The following is a 26,128-nucleotide window of genomic DNA, read 5'->3' as shown; positions in this document are numbered from 1 at the left end:
CTGGAGAGGAAGAGGCTCGGGGGGGACCTTACTGCTGTCTAAAACCACCTGAAGGGAGGCTGTAGGCAGGTGGGGGTGGGTCTCTTCTCCCAGCTAACAAGCAATAGGACAAGAAGAAACGGCCTCAAGTTACTCCAGGGGAGGTTTAGATTGGGTATTAGGAAAAAATTCTTTACTGAACGGGTGGTCAGGCATGGGAACAGGCTGCCCAGGGAGGTGGTAGAATCACCATCCCAGGAGGTGGCGAAAACATGCATAGATGTGGTGCTTTGGGACATGGTTTAGTGGTGGACTTGGCAGTCCTGGGTGAATGGATAAATTTGATGATCTCAGAGGTCTTTTCCAACCTAAATGATTCTATGATTCTAACACTTTCTCTGTGAAAGTATTTCTTCTTCTTGCTGAGGAGCTCATATGTCCTCTCTTTCATTTCATAGTTCAACATTTGAAGCAAGGTGCAAAATTCAGAGCTACAAATACAGAAATAATGAAGATCAACATTTATGTAAATGAAAGCTTGCAGATCATAACTGCACTGTGTTGCAGAACTAAGCAAACAGGGAATTGGAAGAGCATGCACCATCATATTTAAAATGTTCAGGTTTGTTAAAAAATTGATTTTACACGGTGATTCAAGAAGTGATGTAACATCAGCGAGGGATCCCATGGCAGCTGAGAGAGGGACAAAAAAGTGGAGGTGACAGCCAAGTTAAATGTGTGAATCACCATGGCCCTCAAGCTTTTCTTTTGGGACGCATTTCATTCTTTTGGTCACTTTAGTAAATTAAGAATTTGTGGGGAACAAATGGTAAAATTACTTATCTGTGATGGGGCAGGCAGAGCCAGAAAATAATCTAGAGTGCACAAAAAGGCAGTCAAGTGATTTTTAACTGACTGAGACACAATCAGTCTTCAAGACACAGATGTGAAGATAACTACAAGCACATAATTATTAGCTTTATATTTATGTGTAAATAAACAGTACAAGCATATTTGCACATGGTGGTAATGCATATTTGTAAGTAGTTATATGTACAAGTATCTTACTAGCTACTCATAAAATCTTCACAACTACATACATATCCCAGTTGCAGGCTGCATTTTTTCGTCATTATAATTGAAGCAAGTTTCCTAGTATCCACTGTACTCATTGAATTCAGCTGAAGCAAGCATAGCTTAAACCCTGAAAAAACGTTGTGTTCTGGCAACCAATGTCTTGCTCAAAAAGTGACCTACTACTTTAAAGGCTGTACATACACTGAATGATCTCTGACATTATTCCAAGCTATACAAGTGTAATTAGGTCCATTTAACTAAAAAAAAGTAATAATTATGACATTACTTATGAAGCTTTCAAAGATGAGTTGGTTAAAACAGCATTTGGCTATGCTGAAAATGCATGCAAGCACGAAGGCTATAAGCTATGAACTGCAATGCAGTCATTTCATCTGGTATTGTATTGAGTACATTACTCAGGTTTAAACTGCATGACTGAAACTGTTAGTGATTCCAGGAAATATTATATTTAACCCCAGGCTGAATGGTAAACCTCTTAAAAGCAAAGAGTGAACATGTTAAGTTAAAGATGTCCAATAGCTTGTATTCCTCAGTAAAGTTGTGTGCAGGAACACCGTGAAAGGAAAAACGTTTGACATGGTGGTACTGTTCTCCCTGTTAACACTGGCTTCAATAAGGTGGTTTGAGAGCAACATCATCCTCAGAAAATGAGTGTAGCTGTGACCCACATTAAATACTAGCTTATAATAGGACCCTGCAACAGCACAGAGGACTGAAGAGTACACTGCATTTCCAAGGTCCTGTTTTGTGACATGCCCATGATATTCATAGAATCATAGAATCATTTAGGTTGGAAAAGACCTCTGAGATCATCAAATTTATCCATTCACCTAGGACTGCCAAGTCCACCACTAAACCATGTCCCAAAGCACCACATCTATGCATGTTTTCGCCACCTCCTGGGATGGTGATTCTACCACCTCCCTGGGCAGCCTGTTCCCATGCCTGACCACCCGTTCAGTAAAGAATTTTTTCCTAATACCCAATCTAAACCTCCCCTGGAGTAACTTGAGGCCGTTTCTTCTTGTCCTATTGCTTGTTAGCTGGGAGAAGAGACCCACCCCCACCTGCCTACAGCCTCCCTTCAGGTGGTTTTAGACAGCAGTAAGGTCCCCCCCGAGCCTCTTCCTCTCCAGACTAAACAACCCCAGTTCCCTCAGCTGCTCCTCGCAAGCCTTGTGCTCCAGCCCCTTCCCCAGCCCCTTGCCCTTCCCTGGACACGCTGCAGCCCCTCTACGTCCCTCCTGCAGTGAGGGGCCCAAACCTGAACACAGGGTTCGAGGTGCAGCCTCACCAGTGCCCAGTGCAGGGGGACAGTCCCTTCCCTTGCCCTGCTGGCCACACTGCTTCTGACACCAGCCAGGGTGCTGCTGGCCTCCTTGGCCACCTGGGCACCCTGCTGGCTCATGCCCAGCCGGCTGCCGACCAGCACCCCCAGGCCCTTTCCCACCAGGCCCTTTCCAGCCGCTCTGCCCCAGCCTGTAGCGCTGTGTGGGGCTGGTGTGACCCAGCTGCAGGACCCGGCACGGAGCCTTCTTGAACCTCATCCAGCTGGCCTCGGCCCATCGGTCCGGCATGTCCAGACCCCTCTGCAGAGCCTCCTGCCCTCCCGCAGATCAGCGCTGCTGCCCAGCTTGGTGTCATCTGCAAAGTTGCTGAGGGTGCAGTTGGTTGCCTTGCCCAGATGGCTGGGAAAGACACTAAACAGGACGGGCCCCAATACCGAGCCCTGTGGAACACCACCTGTGGCTGGTCGCCAGCTGGATGTAACTCCATTCACCACCGCTCTTTGGGCTTCATCGTCCAGCCAGTTTTAACCCAGAGGAGAGTACACCTCTCCAAGCCACGAGCAGCCCGTTTCTCCAGGAGAATGCTGTGGGAGACAGTGTCAACGGCTTTACTAAGGTCCAGGTGGACAACATCCACAGCCTTTCCCTGATCTGCTAGGTGGGTCATCTTGTCATAGGAGGAGATCAGGATCATCAAGGAGGACCTGCCTTTCATAAACTCATGCTGACCAGGTCTGATTCCAGAGTTGTCCCACACGCCATGTGATGGCACTCTGGATGATCTGCTCCATTAATTCCCCAGCACTGTTGTCAGGCTGACAGGCCTCTAGTTTCCCTGATCCTCCTTCCTGCCCTTCTTGCAGATGGGCATCACATTGTTCAACTCCATCTTCTGGGACCTCTTGGTTAGCCAGGACTTTTGATTAGTGATGTAGAGCAGCTTGGTGATCTCTTTTACCAGTCCCCTTAGTACCTTGCATGGATCCCATCCAGCCACATAATTTGTTAATGGAGTTCTTTAAGACATGGAACAAACATAATTTTATGGCTATCTGTCAGAGCTAGTAAATTTCTTCCTATGCGTTTCATCCATGAATACAATCAATCAAGGATTTAAAAACTTTGAAAATGAGACAAAGTTTAATTTGTCATTTTATCTTATTCTATCAGTAATTTTAAGAATTGGAAGCAGATTGTATTCTGTGATAGAAACAATTTGGAATAGCTACTTATTCCAGATCTTTGGCTTGTTTAAGGGAATGTCATTGCTTAAACGTATGGAACATGATTAATTTTTTAATCTGCTCTGACTGCATTTTACTGCACATGTAATTCTTCCCTTGCAATGGGTACATCCATTCTTACAATACACACTTGGTTCCCTTGTTTGAAGTACCAGTTTAGTATTACTTGAAATGTATGGAATATCACTACTTTCAGAGTTGATGCCGAATCAAAGACACTATATTATACGAGTATAAATACTTAAATGAAGCAATACTGAATTACTGCTAGAATAGTAATATGCTAGAATATGTCATATGTAAATTCTTGAAAGTATTCATGCAAAAACTTGTTTAACAGCAGCTATACTGATAGTTAAAAGTTTTTCCAGGGCACTGTTACTTACTAATATTAATAATAAAGTTTATTTTTTCATTAATTCTTACTCATTTTTCAACACTCTTGCTGCCCTGTACAGAATGGGAAGGGTTGATAGGAGGGGATGATATAAATTTAAGACTTTGCAATTCTGCCTACTACAACAAACTAACAGGCTGCAGGAGTCCAGGAGGAATTACTCACAGATTATGTGACTGGAACTGTGGGTGACTTAGGGAAGTTCTGTCCATAATTTTTTTTTCATTAAAGATTCTCAGGTTTTTACACCCAGGCCAACTCTACTTACTGCTCAGATTTCTAGATGAGCACCTCCCTACCACTAACTGTAAAATGTTGTTCCCTGGCTGTCTTAAACCAATAACCCTTTTACCCAACATCTACCAAACTTTGTTCCAGGTAGTGGTAACAAAACCAAGAGGTTTTGATGACACATTGCATATATCGAGTTGTTCTAGCTTTTCTTAACAAGTAAGCTTTTCTTGGGATAAACAGTTGATGGACCAAGTGTCTTCAAAGAGTCACAGAAACCTGTTTATCAGGCAGACAGATGTTTTTAGATGACTTTTTATGGGGACTGTAGAAAGCTGGGAGAGTAATGTAAGGTAGGAAAATTAAGAAGATGGTGTAAAGTGACACTGCCTTTACATCGATTGTGTTAAAAGGTCTATATTCTCAAGGATAGGCGAAGGTGGCCCATTTGCAAATTTCTTCGTGTCCTGTTAGCTGGATTGAAATTATTTTCTGTATACTGGTTAGCAGTGGAGAGCCTCATATGGAGTTGAGGGAGTATGGATGAATATAACCCATGTGATGTGTGACTCTCTATTGTGCTGCATATTGCTTTTGTCTGGTATTTTTCAGAGCTGCTCATTTTCACAGAGCACAATTATTTTCCTAATCCACTAGAATTCAGGGCAATTTTCAAGGTTATTTCTAAAGTTGTCACTAGCAAGTCTTGTTAAATGGAGACCATTTATATATATTAAATAGATAACAGTCATCTGAACAATTTTCCATTTAGACATTGTAACAGTGCCTCCTGGCACTGTTGTAAATAAGTAATTAAAAAGCCTGTTTAGCATCCCCAGCAAGTGCAGGTGTGTTGGCACCATGCAGAGGATTATTCTGATCTGTTGTTCTTCATTCTGACATTGGATTAATTAATCTATTTTATTGAGTCTAAAAGGGAAAGCAGAAAGATGTGGGACCATTGGCAATGGAAGTTTCCATTTTCACTAGATGAGGTAGACCAGGTCTTTTGTCAAGGACTTTGGGAGATGTGTGAGCTTCAGATGCCTGTTAATTTTGGTAACTTGTTCCTGATGAGGTAAGGCCTAATTTGATGTCTTTTTCTGAAACTGGTGGCAGCAGGTCTTGGTTTTGTTTGTCTGATATGTGGGTCTTTTGGTATTGTGTCTCTTCCGCCACCCTTTCACTTCATTGAAACAAAGGTGGTAACAGCCACTGTATGGATGAAGCAAAATAATAATAAAAAAGTTATTTCCTCTCATTTACAAGGAAAGAAGTTTACATAGTACTGGAATATAGTTACAGTGTGGGGGGTTAATGGCTGATTAAACACTGATGAAATAATCAATTGTTAGCTTTAATATTATACAGATACCTTCACCAAGAGCACTGTTTTATTAATTACGTCTTAATATGATGTGCTTTGATGTGCTGAGTTGGTGCATCTGTTACTAATGTATGTGTATATACTGAGCTTTTTGTTTTAATTCAGCACTAATAAAGGTTAGTGATATTTGTGGACTCTGCTCTGTTTTGAGTCAGAAGCAGGACAGGGCAAATAAGAAATTAACAAACATTCAGGCAATAAAACATGTAGCCAAAATGAACAGTTTTGATATGAAATTAGATGATTAATATAGATGACTGCGTAGGCAATTTAAAGCTTTAGTGAAATACATTTTTTTGCTTTGAAATTTAATTAATCCTAGCACACGGCACAGTGCTATGCACTGTGCAATCATATGCAGCATGTATAATCATTCTGATTCTCAGGATTGCCATGGAAGTGCATTTCAAATTGCAAAGTCACAGCAATTTCTAGCATGACAGGGTCAATTCAGAAATGGCCAAAGAGTGCATTTAATTTAGCATCTAAATTGGAGAGCAGAAATATCCAGAGGAACCTCCACAGTTGCAGTGGAAGAAAACAGGAATTAGGGATATTAGAACAGCTTAACTAAGTGTATTTTATCCAAAGATTGTCTTTTAGGATTTTCTTGCTAATGCCAGAGGGAACTATTGGATCAAAGGAGAAGGTAGTGTGAAAATACTATGTTCAGTGATAGCACCTAGGTAATCTGTCAACAGCGTCACATCATCACCTGGGATTACCTGAGTTTTTGATAGTCTGTGCTCTGTATATTGCATATTGATATATACCATCTTGTAAAATACTGTTTCTATGGGTAGAAAAATTCCACATATTGGCTGCTTATTACAGCCCTGTGTTGCTAAATTTGAATGTGGATTGATTATTTCTGTTGAGAATACCAAGGAAGCAGGGCTTTGGTCTTTTTCTCTGTAATGCATTGTTGATTTAGCTAACCAAGCATCAGCTGTATGAAACAGCAGTGTGCTGCAGTTTGCTGCAATGATCACTACCAGTATTCAATTTGTAAATTATTCTGATGAAGAAAATAGCTCTGATCAATTTTTTATTCTGAGAAATCTGTTATGGAAGAAATAGAAATGATGCTAGCATCTGGTAGAAGGTTACACTTTTTTTAAAGACTTGGTTATTGACATGATAACATTCTTAAAGCAGAAGTGGTGACGACAATGTATTGCAAAGGTACTGATTTACTGTATTCTCTGTCTTGCTGCCTTATCAGAAAATACAGCTGTGAAGAAAATTCCCCACCCTAGCAAGTAATCTATTGCCCGTCCTAATCTCTGCAGTTATGGAGCTTCTTCTGTGGATTCATTAATGTATCTAATTCAAATCTGAGGAAAAGCAGGAGCAGTTATTCCTTTTGTTATTACAGTGTTTCAATTAAAATAATATCAGAGTGCACAGGAAACCCATCTGTTAAGAAAAGAGTATTATTTCATCAATAAAAAAACATGTATCATCATACCTGCTGCGTAAATTTCTGATGATAAGGTGAATGTCCGTAGAACTGGAAGGAGGGTTCACGGTATACAGACTCTTAAAGGAAGAAAATACTGTTTTTCAAAAGTAACATATAGTGTAAATGTCCAGAGCTAAATCACACTGTTCTGCACTTAATACGTAAACCAGAATTAGTACGTCATTAGCACAATAAGAAGAAAGACGAAGGCAAAATGCCAATTTTTTTCCTGTTGAAATTAAATCAAACCTTACACCACAAACACTTCAGGCTGTAAATCTCACACCTGAGATACAGGAAATAAATCAAAAATTGACATATTAGGCACACAAATACAATACAAGTATGCCAGAGGAAACACAAAGATTAGCTAGTATCTGAATGAAATTTGTGCAAATGGTTGTTGTGGAACCCTTTGACTTTAATGTGGATGGTATTTCTGTTATAGCACTGGAAAAGTTTTGGTCAAACCTTTCCAGCTATGAGTTTTCATCTCTGGAATATCCTTCAGGGTGGGCACACACTGGAGTAGATTGATAATTTGGAAATATATGCAAGTTGCTTTCCTGCGAAAAACTGTGGCTTTTTTGTATTTATTTCATGGAGAGGACAGAACTGTTCTTGCTTTTCCTTTCCTCCCAAGAAAAAAAAAATATCTTCCTGGCTCATCTTTGACCTTTGTAAAAAGCACAGGTGGATGGTAAGTTTGGGTAGCCATGCTGTGAGACCATATTCACTTCAGTCTCAATGTTAAATGAAAACAAATATATTGAAGGTATTGATTGGTCTAAAATTTGTATTTTTAAATTTTGTGTTGCATTAAGTGCTTTCTGAGTTTGATGTAAGTCCTATTCACTCAGGTTCAGTTGTCTTCCAATTATCTTGAAGGTTCCATAGTGGGCTTCTGCATCTACTTCCATTTCTGAGTTCTTTGGAAGGTTTGGACTTGATCCTTTTGGAAGGGAAAAAAACACGGGAAAAAATGTGATTTTTTTAAAAAAAAAAAATCCATGTAATATTTTGTACTTTTTCTAGGCTCTTTTTTTGTGTTTCTGAAGGTTCTCTTTAGAAGTACAGTACTTGGCTACCTGACGACAGTTCTTTGATCAATCATCAAATTATGCCTGTCATACTATTACAAACCTGTAGTTTGGGTTGCTTTTGTTGCTGTTGATGTTTTTTCCCCCATTATCTTACAGATCATAAATAGGTTTGCACATAGAACTGTTGAGTTACTTGCTTTTTCATTTTCTTATCTACACTGGTCAACTGGGTACAATCTTACTTCTGCCTAGCTTTGCTTTCAGTTCCATTTTCCTGATTTTCATGGTTGAGTTCCTCTGAAAACAGGATCATTTTGACTGAGAACCAGATACAGTTCACTTGATTTCTATTTATATGAAATTTCTGGATTGGTATCAGGTTGAATGTCATCAGATGTTTTGGAGGTATGTTTGAAAGTGGTATAAGGAGGTGCTTGTTTTATTTTCTCTGTTGGTGGAGCAGAGGGACTATTTATTGTATTGGTTTTATTTGATTTGAGCTATGAATTGTGTGCTATGTATTTTTGGTGGCCTTGACATCAGAGCATTTCCCTGAGTTGCTTTCCTATGCAAATACTAGAGAAACAGACTTTTAGAAATTAATAAACATTCCTTAAAACTTATTTTGGATTGAAACAATACCTTTTAGTTTTCTTCCCTTCATGAAAATATTAAGGTTTCTGTATTGCTCAGCATGTATCAGAAGAGGAGACAAGGTTGTCTTTTTTTTACACTGATCTCACTGGGATTCAGTATCTTCCTTTGTCTGAATTCAAAGTGTGTATTTATATCTTTGTTTAGTTATTATGGAGATAAAGATGTCCTTTTTTAATGACTATGAAGGATATCCAGATTGTCTTATGCACTAAGCAGCTAAAAAAACATGCAGAAGTTAAATGGTCTGTCATGTGAAGACCTATCACTTTGGATTTGTTACTATTAGAGAGCTAGGCATACATGTTATTCAGTTGCAAGTCACACTCAAAGGTCCAAGAATCACTGCAGTGTGACAGACACTGTATGAACTTTTCTGTTGTGACTGAAGAGCTTCAGCATTCATTTTAAAATAGCTTTGTACCTTTCATGTATTTAAACAGATAAACCCTATTAGCATGATTGCTGAAAATAATTCTAATAATGTAATAGTAAGTAAAACTTGAGTGTTTGTAAATATTTATTAAGCAGAAGAGCAAATTCAAAACAAATTTGTAATTAAGCATCTGCACTAAGGAGTATGGAATTGCAGTTTGAAGCCTGTCTGCAGCTGTCCTGAAAGGTAGTGCAGACAGGGTGGATTAGTCTGAAGTGGAGCAGTAACAGAAAAAGAGCCTGATATGCTGTGGTATTTGGGGATTTGCATATATTGCATATTACTAGATAAGAGCAATCATTCAACATCTGAAGTTAAGACACAAAATAATTGCTGTGGGAAACAGCGAGCATTTAGATACGGGAAATTCGTGGCTTGAGAAGACTTGACCTTGCAAAGACTTGTGCAAAATTTTAATTTTAATTCATATGGTGGCTGGCTCAATGTTTGTTGAAAAACAGTAGCCATCAACTTTTTCAGATGGCCTAACAATTGACATTTTACTCCTTTAAGCACTTAGATCTACACCTTAAGAATCTATCATACCATAAATACAGAGCTGTTGTTCCATTGCTTCAAACACTGTTTAGAGAAAAAAAGAAATAGTTGTTACAGACGAATATTCGTTTGTGGCAGTCCTTTATGTAAGAATGTCGGAGTGTTAGTACCTCTGAGGAATGGCATAACATAATAAGCAAGAACTGAAGATCCAATATTCTGACTACACAGATTGTTGCAGACATCCAAAGACAGTACTGCCAGTTCTGGAGTTAGTACAGTTTTCTTGTATTTGTTGTCTTAATGGAAAAGGTTTTGCTTTAATTACCTCTGATTATAAATAGTTAATTAGATATTATGTTTGAAGTTAGTTGCTGCATGGGTTGCGATTCTTTTCAAAGCCTTTTCTGATCAAAAAACCTACTAACAGATTACAATAAAGTATAGTTCTGAAAGATTATAATCTTCAGACTCTAAATATGCTGTTTATCAGGATTGAAACAAATATAAATCTGGATATTCTTACTCATGCTACTTATAAGCATCAGAGTTCTTCACTGTGAATTGTTATATTCTAAACAGTAGCATATGGGAAGATCCTTGTACAAGTAAATAGAACACTGATTAAAATGCAGTACAAAATTTATCAAAAGAGTTTTTCTCCTCTCGGAGATGTCTTAGGACCATATTTAGTCATTTTCCAAAATAGAAATAATATTTTAATCTTATTTTTAGAGTGTTGTGGGTTTTATTTTGTTTGTTTGTTTGTTTTTAATGAGAGTACTTCTTTCAGTTGTACGAAATGCATTCCTCACTCAGACAAATGACCTAAACAACACAACAGGGGGTGGGGGTGGTGTGGTGGAAATTAATCAAGTTTTATATCTACTTTCCAACAGGTGTGTTAAAGCAGAAGACGATCATCAATGAGTTCCATAGCCTGAGTCTCTCTGTTGCAAGGGCGTCTGATTTCACTTTCATTATTTTGTTTTCTCCTAGTGAAACATGTACTTACAGACTGATTTCTCAGAAGAGTTTGGCTATCTTTTAGATACTAGGCTATGAATTGCAACAGACAGTGACAAGTAATGAGGTTATGGCAGCACAAGGAGTAAAATACTGTTTAACTGAACCTCAGTGACTGATCATGCATGTATTCCTATCCCATTACCTAAATTGCCTGTAACTAGCATTTGGATACTGAGAGAGCTCTTGGTCAGCTGCTTTGTAAGGTTAAGCCATTGCCAGGATCATGAAAGATGCTGTGCACACATCGATTTAAAAAATATATAGGCACTTGGTAGCCAAAGTGTGTGCATGGTGTAAAACAATTACACACTTGGGTCCCCTCATCTGAAGAGGATGCAGGCTGTGTTTTGTACATGTATACAATAGGAAAATCATTGAAGTAGGTAGAATTTCTGTTGTGGAAAATAAACACAGGTTGTTAAAACTCGGTAAAAGAACCATAGGAAAGAGTCGTCCTTTTAGCGTGGAGTGAGTTTCTCTCAGCTGCCACTCACCTTTTCTCAGTGCCTTTCCACCAAATGACAATTTGAGAATACATGTTACTTTGTGGGGAAAACCAAAGACTTATGTTACAGACATCATTAGTAGTCTTCGTATTTTAAAATAAACTTTAATTTCTACAAGTGTGTTTCTAGGGTCATGCTGGATGTCAAATCAGTGTGTGCCTTGTGCTGTATAAGCTAACTTCTTTAGACACACAAGCGTGCTGTACCGAAAAGAAGAAAAGCAGCCAGTTTTGTTATCAGTGGTAACTGTTCAAAAAGGGAGTACCACTCTGAACGTGACATGCTAGATTAAAATCTATATACCTATATGTACACCCATACAAACATTGTTTTGATGACCAGCTTATGAGAAAAGGGAGGAAGTTCTGACCAACAACAGGATATTTAATTTTTCTATATATACATTTATGAAAAATGTAATATGTGATTTATGAAAGATGTAAAAATTTGTAGTGTTTTCCTCGTAAGATTTGTGTTCTGACCGGTGGCATGACATAATAAACAAGAGGTACAAAGGCTGGAAAGGAAGGGAGGATGAAGGGTAAAATGTTAAATCTGATGTCATTGATTACTTGCATTTGTTAGGTGGTTGTTCAGCTATTTTAACTGTTCATACTTAGAGTTCTCCTTTGCTGTTTGTCACTTTTATGTCTTATTGTGAATATTGCTACAGTGGGGAAAGGTCTTAAGGAATTATTTGAAAGTTGGGAGGAAGGAGACTTCCACTATGGGCTGCAGGCCGGCTTATGTTCTATGTGAAGAGAAACAGAAAATATGAAAAAGAGGGCAGTCAGGAAAATACACTGAAACAGGTATCATTGGTAGATGCAGGTGGTTCTGGATGGGATACATACCTTTAGTAGTTCAGAAGGATTGTGGAAGGTCTACAAGACAGGAAAAAATTTGAAGCTAGTATAATGGGAAAGAATAAGCTAATGGTGCGGCATAGAGAGCAGTTTATTTATAGCAGTTTATTGGTAGGAAGACAATATTATTTTTAGCAGCATATTTTGAATGCTTTTCAGGAGAATTGCACAGGTATAAGAGCACAGTACAATAACAAATGGACTTGTCATCAAAAAGAGAGGTTAATGTTTTTAAACTTTCAAGACCTGGAAACTTTTTTCTTTCATTGTTCGTAGTGTTTTGATACTTTATGCATCACAAGGAAAGTAGTTACGTGGTAAAATTAAGATTATTTGCATAAAATATTTCAGCGTTATCTATATAAAGAAATACAAAACTATCTGATTGGCCTTCTCTGAGTATTTCTAATATTAGGGCATTGACTGGGAAAACCCAACAATGTTTATGTGTGAAAGAAAGTCAGGAATTTCACTTTAACCATAAAAATTAAGCATTTTATTTGCATTGTTGGAATCAGTTTGCTGGCAGTGCAGCTATTGAACTATTTTTGCTAAGCTCTTTCAACTCGTGCTGAGAAGCAAACACCAGCTCTGCTGAATAGGATTTCCAAACTGCTTGTGAGTACTGGTCTACCTGCAGTATGGTACAGAAACCTTGCCCATGGGAGAGATCGTTATGCAGTTGAGCGAATATGCTAAGCTGCCCTCCAAGCTTTGTATCTTTAGGACCAGAAAATGTATGAACTGTGTGCATTCTCAGGAAAATCTCAATTACTGGAATAAAAATTTCTGGTCAGAATGAAGGAGCTATCTGATAAATGTCTATTGCTAAACACCTCTAAATATTCAAAAAGAATATTGCAGTGTCTGTGTCCTTCCTGGGCTAAGAGGAAAGAGAACAAAGGTATCCTAGTAATTCAGGATTTACCTGCATTCTCATCAATACCCTTTGATGAAAGACTAAGATCCCAGTAATAGCTAGAAAATGTCCATTGACAAAAGCTGTTTTGAGAAGACATTTAACTGTTGTTCTTAAGGAGCTTGTTGCTCTTGCTTAGGTAAAGAGATAATACTCCTGTACATGAGCAGCAATGGATCTGTCATACTGTCCTGAGGGACTCATGGAGAAGGACGTCAGTCTAGAAATATCTTTTTCTTATTTTATGTTGGCTAAAAAGGCAGCTGCACAAAAGACTGATTTGCTGGTATTGGTCAAAATGAATGGCAAAGGGTATTGATCAAAACAGCATACTCACCTAACCAAAATATAACTCTCTATCTTGCCAATATACATTTAATACAATGTGTGTTCTATCAAAGGTTTTAAACTGATGTCTCATAAGGAAGTAGCAGTGGAAACTACTTGAATAAAACAGGATGGGGAACAGGGACATTTTGGATTGCATGGGACCCTGCAGATGTCAGCATTTCAGATGTTAACATCTGGAATTCCAAGCTTGGAAATACTGATGAGTGACCTCTACATTAATATGTTAACCAAGCCCAAGTATTTAAGTGGGGTTTTTTTCTTTCCCTTCCAACTACCTTCTATAAGGCAGAGGTGATTCTTTCAGAGGCCAGAATTTTACACAACAGCAATGAAAGCCCAGCAGAGCTGCTGGGGAATTTGTCCGTTCTTGTGGCTGATGGAAAAGAGACACAGGGCAAGGATTACAAGTATTTTAGCTACTTCCAACAACTTTATATTTAATTTGTGATCTTTAGTAGGCATATAAGGTGGTAGCAACTACTAGGTAGATAGAACCCAGTCTGGGAAGTTCAATAAGAAAGTAAGTGGAAAAAGAACTACATGTATCAAATAAAATATAAATGTGGTTGGTTATATCTAAAGCTTGGGAACTACTTTTCCTTCTGACAGTCTGGCTCAATGTCATGCGCATCTTTGCCAAATGTCCCACAGAAGGTTTGTCCCTGGAAAGGAAATAATGTACAATATATGTGATGTGAAGTACAAGATGTGAACCGTCAAGTTGTTAAATATTTCAGCTTATCTTTCTGTGGGAAATTGCTTCATGTTGAAAACATCATTAATGTTAAAAAAAAAAAATCACCCCAGAATGATTTTTCTCTATCTCTTTGTAATGTATGTAGCTAAACTGTAATGTATCTGTTCAAAATTCTTTGGAGGGTGGCGGGGTAACAAGAACACAAAACATTCCAGTGCTTTTCTGTATATAGGACAGTGCCTTTTTAAATAAAGCAGTAGGCTGAAGTAGGAGGGAGGAAAAAAAACAATCAGGCTGGATAGCTTTCATTCTGTACATCTCAAATAGAAAATGTCTGTTTCATAGTCATCTTCCTTTAGACTTAGCACATCTCACTCCCAGAGTTTAGTCCCCTACAGGACTGCTTATATTCTAGAAATGTTCTATTTGTTTCTGTAAAGGAAGTTACAATTTTTGCAGGGTTTAAGGTGCATGCAGTTTATTACTGAGGAAATAGTGGCATTCCTTCTCCCATTCAGTCTTATTTGCCTGTATTTTAATTGTTTTAGCTAGAGACACTTTATTTAATAATTATATTAGCTTCAGTCTGTCTGGTAACAGTACAAAGCCACAGTAGGAAATCTGTTCTCTCTAGATACATTTGCAAAGATATGCATGTAATTTCTATTCACTTAGAAAGGAGAAATTAATCTCTCTACTGTTTGTTTTGTAAATGCAGAAGATGAACTATTTTTGGTGTGGTCAATTGTGGTCAGTTATGTAGCTCACAAAACAACATCTGTTTTTTTTTTTGTGTATTGCAGGTAGCATAGTGTACCTTGGGATGATGGTGGGGGCATTCTTCTGGGGAGGATTGGCAGACAAGGTGGGAAGGAGACAGTCACTCCTGATATGCATGTCTGTCAATGGATTCTTTGCCTTCCTTTCATCATTTGTCCAGGGCTATGGCTTCTTCCTCTTCTGTCGCTTGTTTTCTGGATTTGGGTAAGCTCCTCTGCTTTTGTTAATTTCCACAATTCTGTGTGTTAATAAAACTTTCCTGTTTGCAAAAGTATATTATTTAAGGTAGAAATATTGTCTGTGTCAGGGGCAAGTCAATTAAACAAGGTAGCTGCTACACTCCCAAATAACAACCTGAAGGGAAAGACTAATCATTTCAGTGGAAAGATACAGACTGCAGGTTGTGAGATTGAGGGCTTCTTATTTTGCAACAGACTTGTTTTGTGACCTTGATCAACTTGCTTAACTCTTTTATGCTTCAGCTTCTCTATGTATTTGTTGTTATTGAGTCAGCAAAATAATACCCTCCTCATAGGTGTGTAGAGGGATGAAGCTGTGTTAATTAATATTGATAACATACAGCTGTGGCCTGGCTTCAGGGGTGGTGGGTTGGCCGATGTAGATAAGGTGCAGCTGTGGCTGTTCTGTTAAGTGGTTGAGAGCCAATGAAGGGAGAGCAGCTGAGGAAGAAGCACAGAAAAGAGTGAGTGTGCCGAGGGTGAGGAGCAGCAGAGGGACTGGTGTGAAGAGTGTGATGGTAAAAAGACCTAGTTGCAGCCAGCTAGTTTGGAGAGTGTTGCGACATAGGTGTACTGTAAGATTTTGGTAATATTTGTAAAGTTTCTGATGTCTTTGTGTGCATAATGTAATACCATTGCAGTCAAGACTGTCAAATTTAAAATGGAGTTAAAATGGGGTGCTAGAATGTGTCAAATGTTATTGCTTTCTCCAGAAGACTGGTGTTTGTGGCCCTGTGTTTGTTTTACTTTTCATTTAAATAGCTTCTCTGCTGCTAGAAGATCTTGGTAATGGTTGATAAAGTTTATAGTTTCAAACATATATGAGCAGAGGGTGAGATGCATAAGTAAATTACTATGAGAAAGCTTTTCCCATTACTGCACCCTTGGATAATCAAGGTTAGTTTAGCACTTCTGGTAATTGTTTAGTTCAGATCAAAACTCCCAACTACAATTCCATTTCAGGCCGCTATCGCTCTTTAGGATGCTGAACAGACAGGAGCTGGTGAGAGTGCAGTATGCTGTGTCAAAGCCATGCACATTAAGTCTGCTGCTTGTATGGTTTGTTGGCCGTAATCTATGTAGCCATAGTGCACTAATGCTGTTTTGTGATGTTTGTGGTTTTGGAAATGCCTCAAACTGGTCTCAAGTAGGGAGGGGCTAGATACCCACACCAAAAAGAAATTACCGTAGCCCTAAGTACTGTTAAACTGGTTTAGGAAGGGATATTGATGGGCAAGGGGAGAGAGGAAGGAGATGTAAGTCCTCCTCTTGCTAGAAGCATCTCCTTTGTCTGACACCAGATATGATTTTTAAAAGAGACCAAGAGGAAATCACAAGGGTTCTAATTCTTAAAAAAAAAACTCAGGAAAAACAGAAAAAATATTCCCATCCAACTTCTTTATGTGTTTTTGGTATCATAGATCACCATCAGTTCCAAGTGCTATGTTTTGTGTCTCCATAAAGAAACACTGATCATTTTGCATGACACTTTCACTCTTCCATGATTCTGCCAAAGTGCAGAAGCTTGTTGTATTCCTGTTTAGCCTACCTCTTTCACGAGGGCAGTACTGGATGCTTGTGCGACAAAAGTTTGTCTTTTGACAAACAGGGTTGTGACACTGCTGGCTTTCACCCAGATCATCCTTCTTTAGACATACAGCAAATACATATTTGTCATGCCTCATGCCAAACTTGCCTGCAGGGTATCCTCCTCACCTGTAGCAGTAGTTTTTTCCAGTGATGTGCAGTGCCTGTAGCTTTATGTGTGATAGATGTGTGTCCTAAATTGGGAAGTATATTCTATTGTGTACCCAGCTTATGATTAATGCTCTTTGAAGGAGCAGGTAATTCATGTCTGTATCTTATACCTCTGTGTGCATCCCAACAGAGTCCAAAGCCCTCCTACCTCATCTTTGAGAGCTGCAAGAATAGATCATAGACAATTTGCCACTAAATACTGTATTTTAAATGCCGCCCTCCTGCTTTCCCCCCCCCCCAAAAAAAAAAAAAAAACCACCAAAAAAACCCAAAAACAAACACCCACCCAAACAACCTAACAACAATCCTAATACAGCATGAGCGGCAGAGTCGTCCTTCATAGCAATTACTGCAAAGAAAGATTCATGGCTGGTTCCCATTTGGTATTTTCTTCAAAGACTGGATTTCTCCCTAGAATAATCTCCATCAGCTGGTATCAGAGTTGTGTGATAAAAGCCATGAGGTTTTCCGGAACTAAATCTGCACTTCATATCCTTGAGATGAAGGAAGGCTCTTCCTTTTTCTGTTCCCACTGTTTGTCTGTGGTGATGAAGTTTTTCCACCAGACTTTGCATGTTTGGAGACTTTCTTTTTCATCTGCTCACTTGCTCTCAGAGAAGGCTTCCTTTTCAATTAAGAGCCATATTCAAGATGGTATTTGTGTCACATCCACCTTTCCTCTGTTTTTTGATCCCATTTTGGATATGATCTTATGTTGAGAGCAGCTGTAACAGCAACAGACACGTCATATACCAAGCACTGAGAAAGAAGGGAGAGGCCATAATAGTCCAGCTGCAGAGGCAGCAAAGTAAAATCTTTTCACTTTTAAACAGCTGGGCATGAATATACGTACTGTTAGAGCATACATCTTTCAGTTGCCTGTTTCCAGATACTTTGCATCAGCTGCTGTGGAAGAAGGCAGACTCTTCGGTATTGCTTACTGAAGAACTCCCAGATGTTTGCACCAGCTTTGAAGCCATATCTTCTTGCAGTATGACAGGAAATTTGCTTAAAGGGTTTGAATTACATGTTGAACATTTATTGCATTCTTTACTACATCCTATATCTTGATCAAATGAAAAAGATGTGTTAGTAGAATGGGAATAGAAATTAAATTTAATATCTTCAATTTTATAACCTCTCACCATTTTAGAGGTCCTGTCTTTGGACAGTAGATGTCAGTTTCCCTTTCTTAGTGAAAGACACTAAATATGTATCTCTGTTACCAGGGGAGGAAGCTTTGTTCCATTAATTTTGTGTGAATCAAAGAGCCCAAATATGAAATGGGAATAATTTTAAGCAAAGAACTGGATATTGTAAAGGCAAAATATTATTGTTACTCAGATTGGAAAAGAGCTTTCTGAAAGTTATCTGGACAATGTCACACAATTAGAAGTCAATAAAATGTTAATAAGTATTCAAAAGATATAAAATAATTTAGGTGAATAGAGTTTAAACTGGCCTGTTACCTTCTAGGTAATAGAAGAATAGGTTAAAACTCATAAAAATAAAACCAGTATCTGACAGAAGATTTTATTTATTAAAAAAACTGTATATTTATATAACTATATAATTATATATAGGTATATTTTTATATATTTATATAAACATATAATTTATATATAGAATTATTTAAAATATTTACAGAAAATAAATTTTATTTACAAAAAACCACTGACTGCCATCTTGGGAACAATATTTTACAACTCTTGGAAGTTCATGCCTGCAGGGCTAGTTGCTGGTGTCCATTTGCTAGTGGTCGAAGATTAGCACTGAAGATGATGGAAAAGCCCCATGATAAGTAGCGATTCATTTTGCAGTTTAGTATCTGGGTAAGGAAACCTGATGATGAAGTTGCAGGAGTGCAGAAGCAAGAAGATGGAACGATTTTGTATATTGAGATTCTGAGATTGTCTTGCAGTCAAAATGTGTTTATAGAAGTAAACTACTCAGGGAAAAAAATCCCTTCAAATATTTTTTTTAATCTGAAAAAACTAAAACTAGTAAAAATATTCATGCAAAAAAGTGATTCTGAGTACAAAACTGTATAATAATGTTAAGATATTGCTGGATGAAGAGCACTGAGGGATATGAAAGTCTGAAAGGGGAAATTAAGTTAGTGAAAAGAGAAAAGAAATGTTGGACAGTCTGCAAAACAACATCATAACCGTGATTCTTCTATTGATTAATCCAAAACCAAAACTCGTAAGAAAATTGAATCCAAAAACCTGATGGAGGTCTAGGAGGGCTTTGGACATGATTTCCTACAAAGCAGAATGACCTAGAGAAAAAACTGAATTGTATTCATCATTAGCCGTTGGGGGCATGTGCAAAGATTTATCATCAAAAAGCACCTTGTTAGATAAGTCTTTGAAATTGTCAAAGGAAGGTTTCTCTAATACCAGAGTATGACTTACAACATCGCTATTAACTTGAATGGATCTGGAGTTGTCACCTATTGAACACTTCCATGGTGAAGTATTAATCTAAGCTAGAAAATTTTATGTAACCTCTATTACAAAAAAAATTGTATTTATTTAATCTAAGCTTAGTTTTCTATTTTTGATACTTTTAGATAATTTTAGATGCAGTTTTTCTAAGTATAAAAATTTAATTTAGAATAAAGTGCATAAAAGTGAATTATACATTTGTATTATCCCAGCAAATTTAATTTTGATTGCTTTGAAATAACCCAGGATGATACAATTTGGGAAAATGTGTCATGCTTTTCCAGCCCAAATGTTACTTCTAAAAGAAATCAAAGTTTTCATGCAATAAAAAGCTAGCTGAAATACATATCCTGAGGTGAACTATAGTTTATAAGTTCTTCAGAAAACCTCATGGTTTGCTCCCAGATGAAACTGATTCTTTTTCATGAGGAAAGTAAAAAAAGCTTAATAAATGTATTGTGTTTTACAAACCAGACATTATGTCCAGACTACAGAGATTTCTTTTAATTTGCCAAGATTTCCAGTTTAGCCAAATTTCTTCTCCAAACCTACAGAAGTATTAAGAAATACAGCGTACATGTATTAACTTATGTAACTAAAAGCTAGTAAAGAAGCCTTTTCCCTGCCCATTGCCTCTTGTGAATAAGTCTCTCTTGAGTGCCCTATCATATAGTGTTCCTTTTCCAGAATACTTTACTTTAGGCTATACTTCATTAAATCTGTGACACACTGTCAGACAGTTTTCTTAACCCTTCTTCAGAAAATATCGTTAAAGCTACCTGCAGTATTCCTTCCACAGTACTGGGATCTACCAAAGAGCGCTGGTGCCTCATCGTTCAGGTCTTTTCTCAAATTCTTCACACTCTTGTGAGGAATCAACAGGTAGCATAAATCCAAAACTGTGGCTGAAGTTTCTTGCAACTAGAAGTTTTGAGGTGATTGCCTGTACAAATATACCCACACTGACTTTTAGCACTGCTTCTGTATGTTATGTGTAATGGCAAGAAGCTCTTGGTGTTGCATATTCCCCTTCTCTTAATGGCCAAGACAGGAAGGACATGCAAGCAGTCCATATGCATAACGACTGCATAAGTGTTCAAGCAGAGAAATGGACCATGTGCACCTGCATAATGTCGTGTTGTACTTCTAGTCCTCTGGAGTTGCCTGCCCCTTCTTCCAGAGGTCATAAAATCTCATTTTTTTTTCCAAAAGTTCAGCTCTCTGTTCAACCTGGCTGGTCGTCTTCCCTGTCAGCTTGTCTTCCAGCACGTGGGAACAGCCTGCTCCTTATGCCTGTAAGATTTCTTTCTTGAAGAATGTCCAGCTTTCCTGGACCCCTTGGCCCTTCAGAACTGCTTCCCAAGGGACTCTGTCAGCCAGGCTCTTAAACAGGCCAAAGTCAGCCCTCTGGAAGTCTAAGGTAGCCATTCTACTACCTGTCTTGTTACTTCTCCAAGAATTGAAGACTCCATCATCTCACGCTTGCTATGCCCAAGACATCCTCCAACCATCACATCACCCACCAGTGCTTCCCTGTTCACAAACAACAGGTCTATTCAGAAGGCCGCATGTTTGAATCACGTCAGGGTCACCAGTTTGCTGCGATTGAGAGACAGGACACAGCTTGATGCAAGCAAATGTCACTTTAGTTAGCCTAATAGCATGGTTATATACACACAAGCAATTGTTACATGTTATTCTGATTGGTCCAAAAACTTGCTTATTCTATAACTGTGTGGCAACTCGCTGAAGATCTCGCGCTAGCTATTTAGCAATTCAGCAACAGTTAAAGACAACGTCTGCAGTTCTTGAACCATGTCCTTGAGCAAGCTGACAAACTGACCACCTTATTCCTTGTATAGTCTCAACTTGATACTTAGTCCTTGTTTCTGTACCCTTCAGTAATTTCTCATGTCCCGTATCACCAGGGCTTGTGACCCACAAGCTCAAGCACATTCCTTTCAGCTAACGGATTGTTACTTGTGGTCCTGCTTCCCAGGCCCCCCCCCTCCTGCACTAGCTGGACACCTTCCCTTGCTGGCTCCCTCACCAGCTGTGTCAGGAAGTTATTTTCTCTGCTGTGTTGTATTTCCAGCAGACCTCTGGTAAGTTGAAGTCCCCCATGAGAACAAGAGCTAGTGATCTTGAGACTTCTCCCAGCTGTTCATACAATATTTTGTCTGCCTCTTCATCCTGGTTGGGTGGTCTATAACAGAGCACTATAAAAGCAATGAAAAGAGGAAGCAGCAGAAGCAGCAGCAGCAGAAGAAAGTCTGCAAAAGAAAGAGTTCATAAACAATGATTTTGTGTTACCAATACTGGCAGATCTGAAAGCAATTTAGCTGACATTATCTAGCTGACCAAGTACTGCTGGCAAGTTCTTTGCAATTATATACTTGACTTTGACACCAAATTTGACTTGATATTTTTAAATAGTGTTGGGTAAATTTGGGGAATGAATTACATACTTATCAATTGAGCTTCCATCAGAGCTGACAGTACTGCAGAGTTCAGTAATCATGTGAATCTTTATCACAGGGACTCTCTTGCTGTTATCAACACACAGGCCACTTGTGCATCTGAAAGACAACTGCTATAGTATACATAGTCCGAAGAGGCACTGGAATTTAAATATGGGTAGAATGCCCAGCAAAGCTTAGTTTATTACATGCTGCAGTTTTGTAGGGCTTTATCCAGCACCTTTCAAGGAGAATTTGTCAGTCTGGCTGCTCAGTCTCAGATACTTTGCCAGTCTAATGGCAGTTCTGAAATGTCTGAAAACAGCAGAGATGTTTTTCAATGAGACTTGGGGGGGGGGGGGGGGTAGAGAACTGTTAATAAGAGGGAAGAGCAGGTGCAGTTGGACAGAAGGACAAAGGGTGGGGGGGTGTTTCCAAATCTCAGGAGTGTAGCACGGAATCTGCGTTTTGAGCTCTATCAGTTTTTAACAAATTGCGAGTAACAAGGTGAAAACTTGCAAATGGCATCTCACAGACACTATCTTGATTTTTAGTCTGGATGTTGTCCAAGTTTGAAAGAGAAGATAAGGTATTTCAGAAGAACACCGTCTTCTTTGTGCATTTAGTATTCTGTAAGATTTTTTTTTCCTAATTAGCTCTACTCCTTCTATGCTTTTGCATTTCAAGCCCCTTTGGCTAGTGAATCTGCAAATAAAAAAAGGCTTCTATATGAAGCAAGAATTTCCTGAATGCCTTACAGAATTATTTTTACAGCTGTCACACTGTGCAGTTGCCAAAATCTGTTGTGGCAAATCACAGCTCTGAAGGTAGAGTAGCAGACACTTACCATTTTTGTTTGTGACAAAGAAAACACAAATGTACCTTAGCTTATTGTTTGTTTCACTGAATCCTACTCTCCTAGGGTGCACCACAAATCTCCTTTTTGTTTCCCCTTCCTCATAATTTTACAGAGCAAACATGAATAGAGAGTGTACAGAAATAACATTATAAAAGCATAGCTTTTAGTTTGGATGATTTTCTGGGGTCAGAAATTAAACCTTCCTCTGCTGAATTGGGATTAGATCAGTTGCTTATTTCTGTGTTGTCATTTTGCCCTGAATAACTGTTGTTCATTTTGAATCTAAAATAATTTTTAAAATTCATCACAATGTTGAATAAGGAGCTACCCTTCTTTGTGAACAAGTAGAAGAAACAGTACAACTCTTTTTTTGAAGTAACAGAACTGAGTAGGTATGACCTACCACCCAAACCACGTCATATGTACACCAAGTGGAAGCTGAACTGTGTAGGAGATGGCTTTCACTAGAGACTAAATGCAACTGCAGGACATAGGTACTAGACATATGGAGACTAGTGGAGGACTCTGTGTTACACGTCTGTATGTGAGCAAAGGCAGATAGAAAGGACTAGCCCAACCCTAAAAATGTAGCTAGAAAGGTATTAAAACCATAATCCTGAAAAAAAAAAACACAAAACCAGCATAAGAAGTAAGAGTAAAATAAGAATTCGGGGTCAGAATGTTTATGTTCTGTATAACCAAGATGACATCAAATAACATGTTTAATCATTAATGTTTTCTTCTAACAGAAGGAACCCATAAGCTTCCCAAACTGGCTCATCTTTTGCATCAAAAAGGATAACAATATGCTGATTAATTGGTATTTCTTTCCAATTGAATTACTTGTTTCTGAGAAAATACAAAAGAATTATGCATTTTGCTTTTGCTCTGCCTACTTCTGATGGCTTTTACTACTGAAGATGAAAAATAACTGAAAAAGATCATGACTGACATTTGTATTTATTTTGACTACCATTTATGCTGTTCTCTCCATGTATGGAGCAATATGTGCAGCAGAAAAAGGCTTCTGCTGTTTATTGTGTTGTTATTGCATCTATTCCTACATATTTATTTAAAAAGACAAAGCTGAAGGAATGCATCCTGTTTTTTCAGGTGCAAAGACTGATCCTTACAGAGTGAAAGAGTTTATTTTATGGTCTTGAACCAAGCTCAACAAAGTTTTGCGTCCTGCTACTAGTAGACTGTGCCTCATAACAGAATCTGTTATTCTGGAGGCAGCTGTCCCTCACAATCATCAACCAAAAGGTTTAGAGCAATGGTTTTAATTTTTTTTAGAGATTCCACACAATTTTCTGGTGGAGGTATAAAAATCCTGTATAGTTAATTTGTACATACAATATATTTGCACCTTGTAGATACTTTTTGTGACCCTTTAGGAAGTTATGCATGGACTCCTCTCCCTGATTTATGGATAACAGATTTATGTCCACTGCCTTGGCTATGACGACTGAAGAAATAACACACATGAATAACGAATAAGATGTAAAAACTTCAGTTTGCTGGAATCCTTTGTATTTAAAAACCTTCCCGTCTTTTAGAATAAACATTCTTCTCAAGTCAGTATGGCTTTCACAGGCTTTTCATCTGCATGTGCAGACATGTGAAGACAAAAATGTAGTTTCATGTATCAAATTCTTTTCTACAAGTGAGAACGAGCCATATAATTTATAAACTCAGTAAGACCAAACATCCCACTGTATCAAGCCAGTTAATTGCCAGAAGCAGACTTAATACTGTAGTATGTGTCCTGTGGGAAAATAGTGTTGGCATTTCCCATAAAACAAAACATGAGGTCTTCCTACTTCAAAATGAGTGGCAACTCTGCCTTTGAATTTATTTGGAATTCCCTCCTGAGCATGCTGCTATCCTTCCACACAGTGCTGGTAGGATACCAGAGAGGCAGTATGCTTCCAAACTTGTAATACAAAACCACCGAGTATCAAATTCTGTTCCTTCCACATAAATACGGAAGTGCTTATCTGGAGCCACTGAATTACTAAGCACTTATATGAGTGTAAGTGAAGGTTATTGCACATAGCTGCTGAAGTGTTTGAAAGAACCTCTCACAAGAGAGTGATGGAAAAAGTCAGAGTTGCACTGATCTCTTGCCCAAGTCTTTGAGAGTTAGTTTATACTTCTGCTAGCAATGTTTAGTATACCAGATACCACATCCGTTCTATAATAGTAAATGGCTGTGGTACCTATCAAACGTTAAAATTTCCACAAGTCAGACAAATTTGTTTCTTAAAAGTGTTCTCTAGGTCCACACAGTTTTAAAGGAGTTTCCTCATTGTTGCTTGGTGTGGTAACAGATGTAGCTTTTCCTGTTCTCCCTTTCTGCTGTCACTTGTTCTGCATTTGGGAGCAAGTTTTAAGGAGCAGAGGCATGGGTACTGCCACCCTGTGATTGTCCAGCCTAAGAGCAAAAGAACAGTCTTCTGCAGCAGGGTGCTTCCTCTCCATCTCCCTTCACTCTCCTCCAATTCATCTGTTGATCAGCCTCTCTAAGATTTTCATAATAATTTTTTAGTAATTGTAATAGCTTTGTGACATAGGCAGAGCTTTTTAGATACCACTATCCTAAAAACTTCTAGCAGTATCACTCTGCACTTACATGAGGCCAGAAGGAAGAATTTAACTAGCTGAGAAGTAAGTTTTCCATTCACATGTTTAAGGTGCGAAGAAGTGCACAACACACTCTACTACACAGCTGCTGTGAATCGGAGACCTACAAGTCTAAATAACATCTGTTTTTTCTGTTATGAAAATACATCCTTTATTTCTCCTTTAGGTAGTTAGACAGCTTTAACTTCACTGTTTAATCAATACGAACATAGTATCTGGACTTTTACATTTTTCTTAGCCTGATGGTGTACTCACTGGAAACGGCAACTTAATCACATCAGATGGAGCAGAAAAACTGGGTTTTTTTTCAAAGCTATTTTTTTCCTGTTTATTTGCATATCCTAAATAAATTTTTGGTTTACTGGCTCCAGAATTCCTCTTACATGTCTAAAAGGTCTATTTGTTACAAAAGTTGCCCTATTAAATTGATCAGTACAAGATGTTGTTTAACGTCACCCAGCAACTAAGTACCATGCAGCCATTGAATCACTCCCCCCCTCCCTGATGGGATGGGGAGCAAAACTGGAAAAAGGTAACACCTGTGGGTTGAGATAAGAACAGTTCAATAACTGAAATAAAGGAAAATGTAATAATAATAATAATAATAACAACCGTAATAGTAATAGCAACAGCAACAGTAATAGCAATGGAAAGGAAGATAACAAGAAAAGAAAGAGAAATAAAACTTTGGGGAAAAAAAACCCCAAACTACCAGAAGGAGTGATGCACATCAACAGCTGCTCACCACCCTCTGACTGATGCCCATCTAGTCCCCAAGCAGAATCCTGCTAACTTCCTCCAGTTTATATACTAAGCGTGACATCATACGGTATGGAATATCCCTTTGG

At 38.4% G+C, this 26,128-nt stretch overlaps 1 protein-coding gene across 1 annotated transcript in view; it reads left to right on the top strand.

The window, feature by feature from the left end:
• The window catches only part of SV2C (synaptic vesicle glycoprotein 2C), a 240,529-nt gene that overhangs the window by 146,496 nt on the left and 67,905 nt on the right, over positions 1–26,128 (top strand). Inside the window, exon 4 of the mRNA XM_080373289.1 lies at positions 14,893–15,073. Within this exon, the coding sequence (XP_080229415.1) occupies positions 14,893–15,073 (181 nt within the window). The remainder of the gene's footprint in view (positions 1–14,892; positions 15,074–26,128) is intronic.

Source organism: Falco punctatus, assembly GCF_963210335.1.
Source record: "Falco punctatus genome assembly, chromosome: Z".
NCBI lineage: Eukaryota > Metazoa > Chordata > Aves > Falconiformes > Falconidae > Falco > Falco punctatus.
Note: the sequence above shows the minus strand (reverse complement) of the source record. Positions and strands in the feature narration are given on the sequence as shown.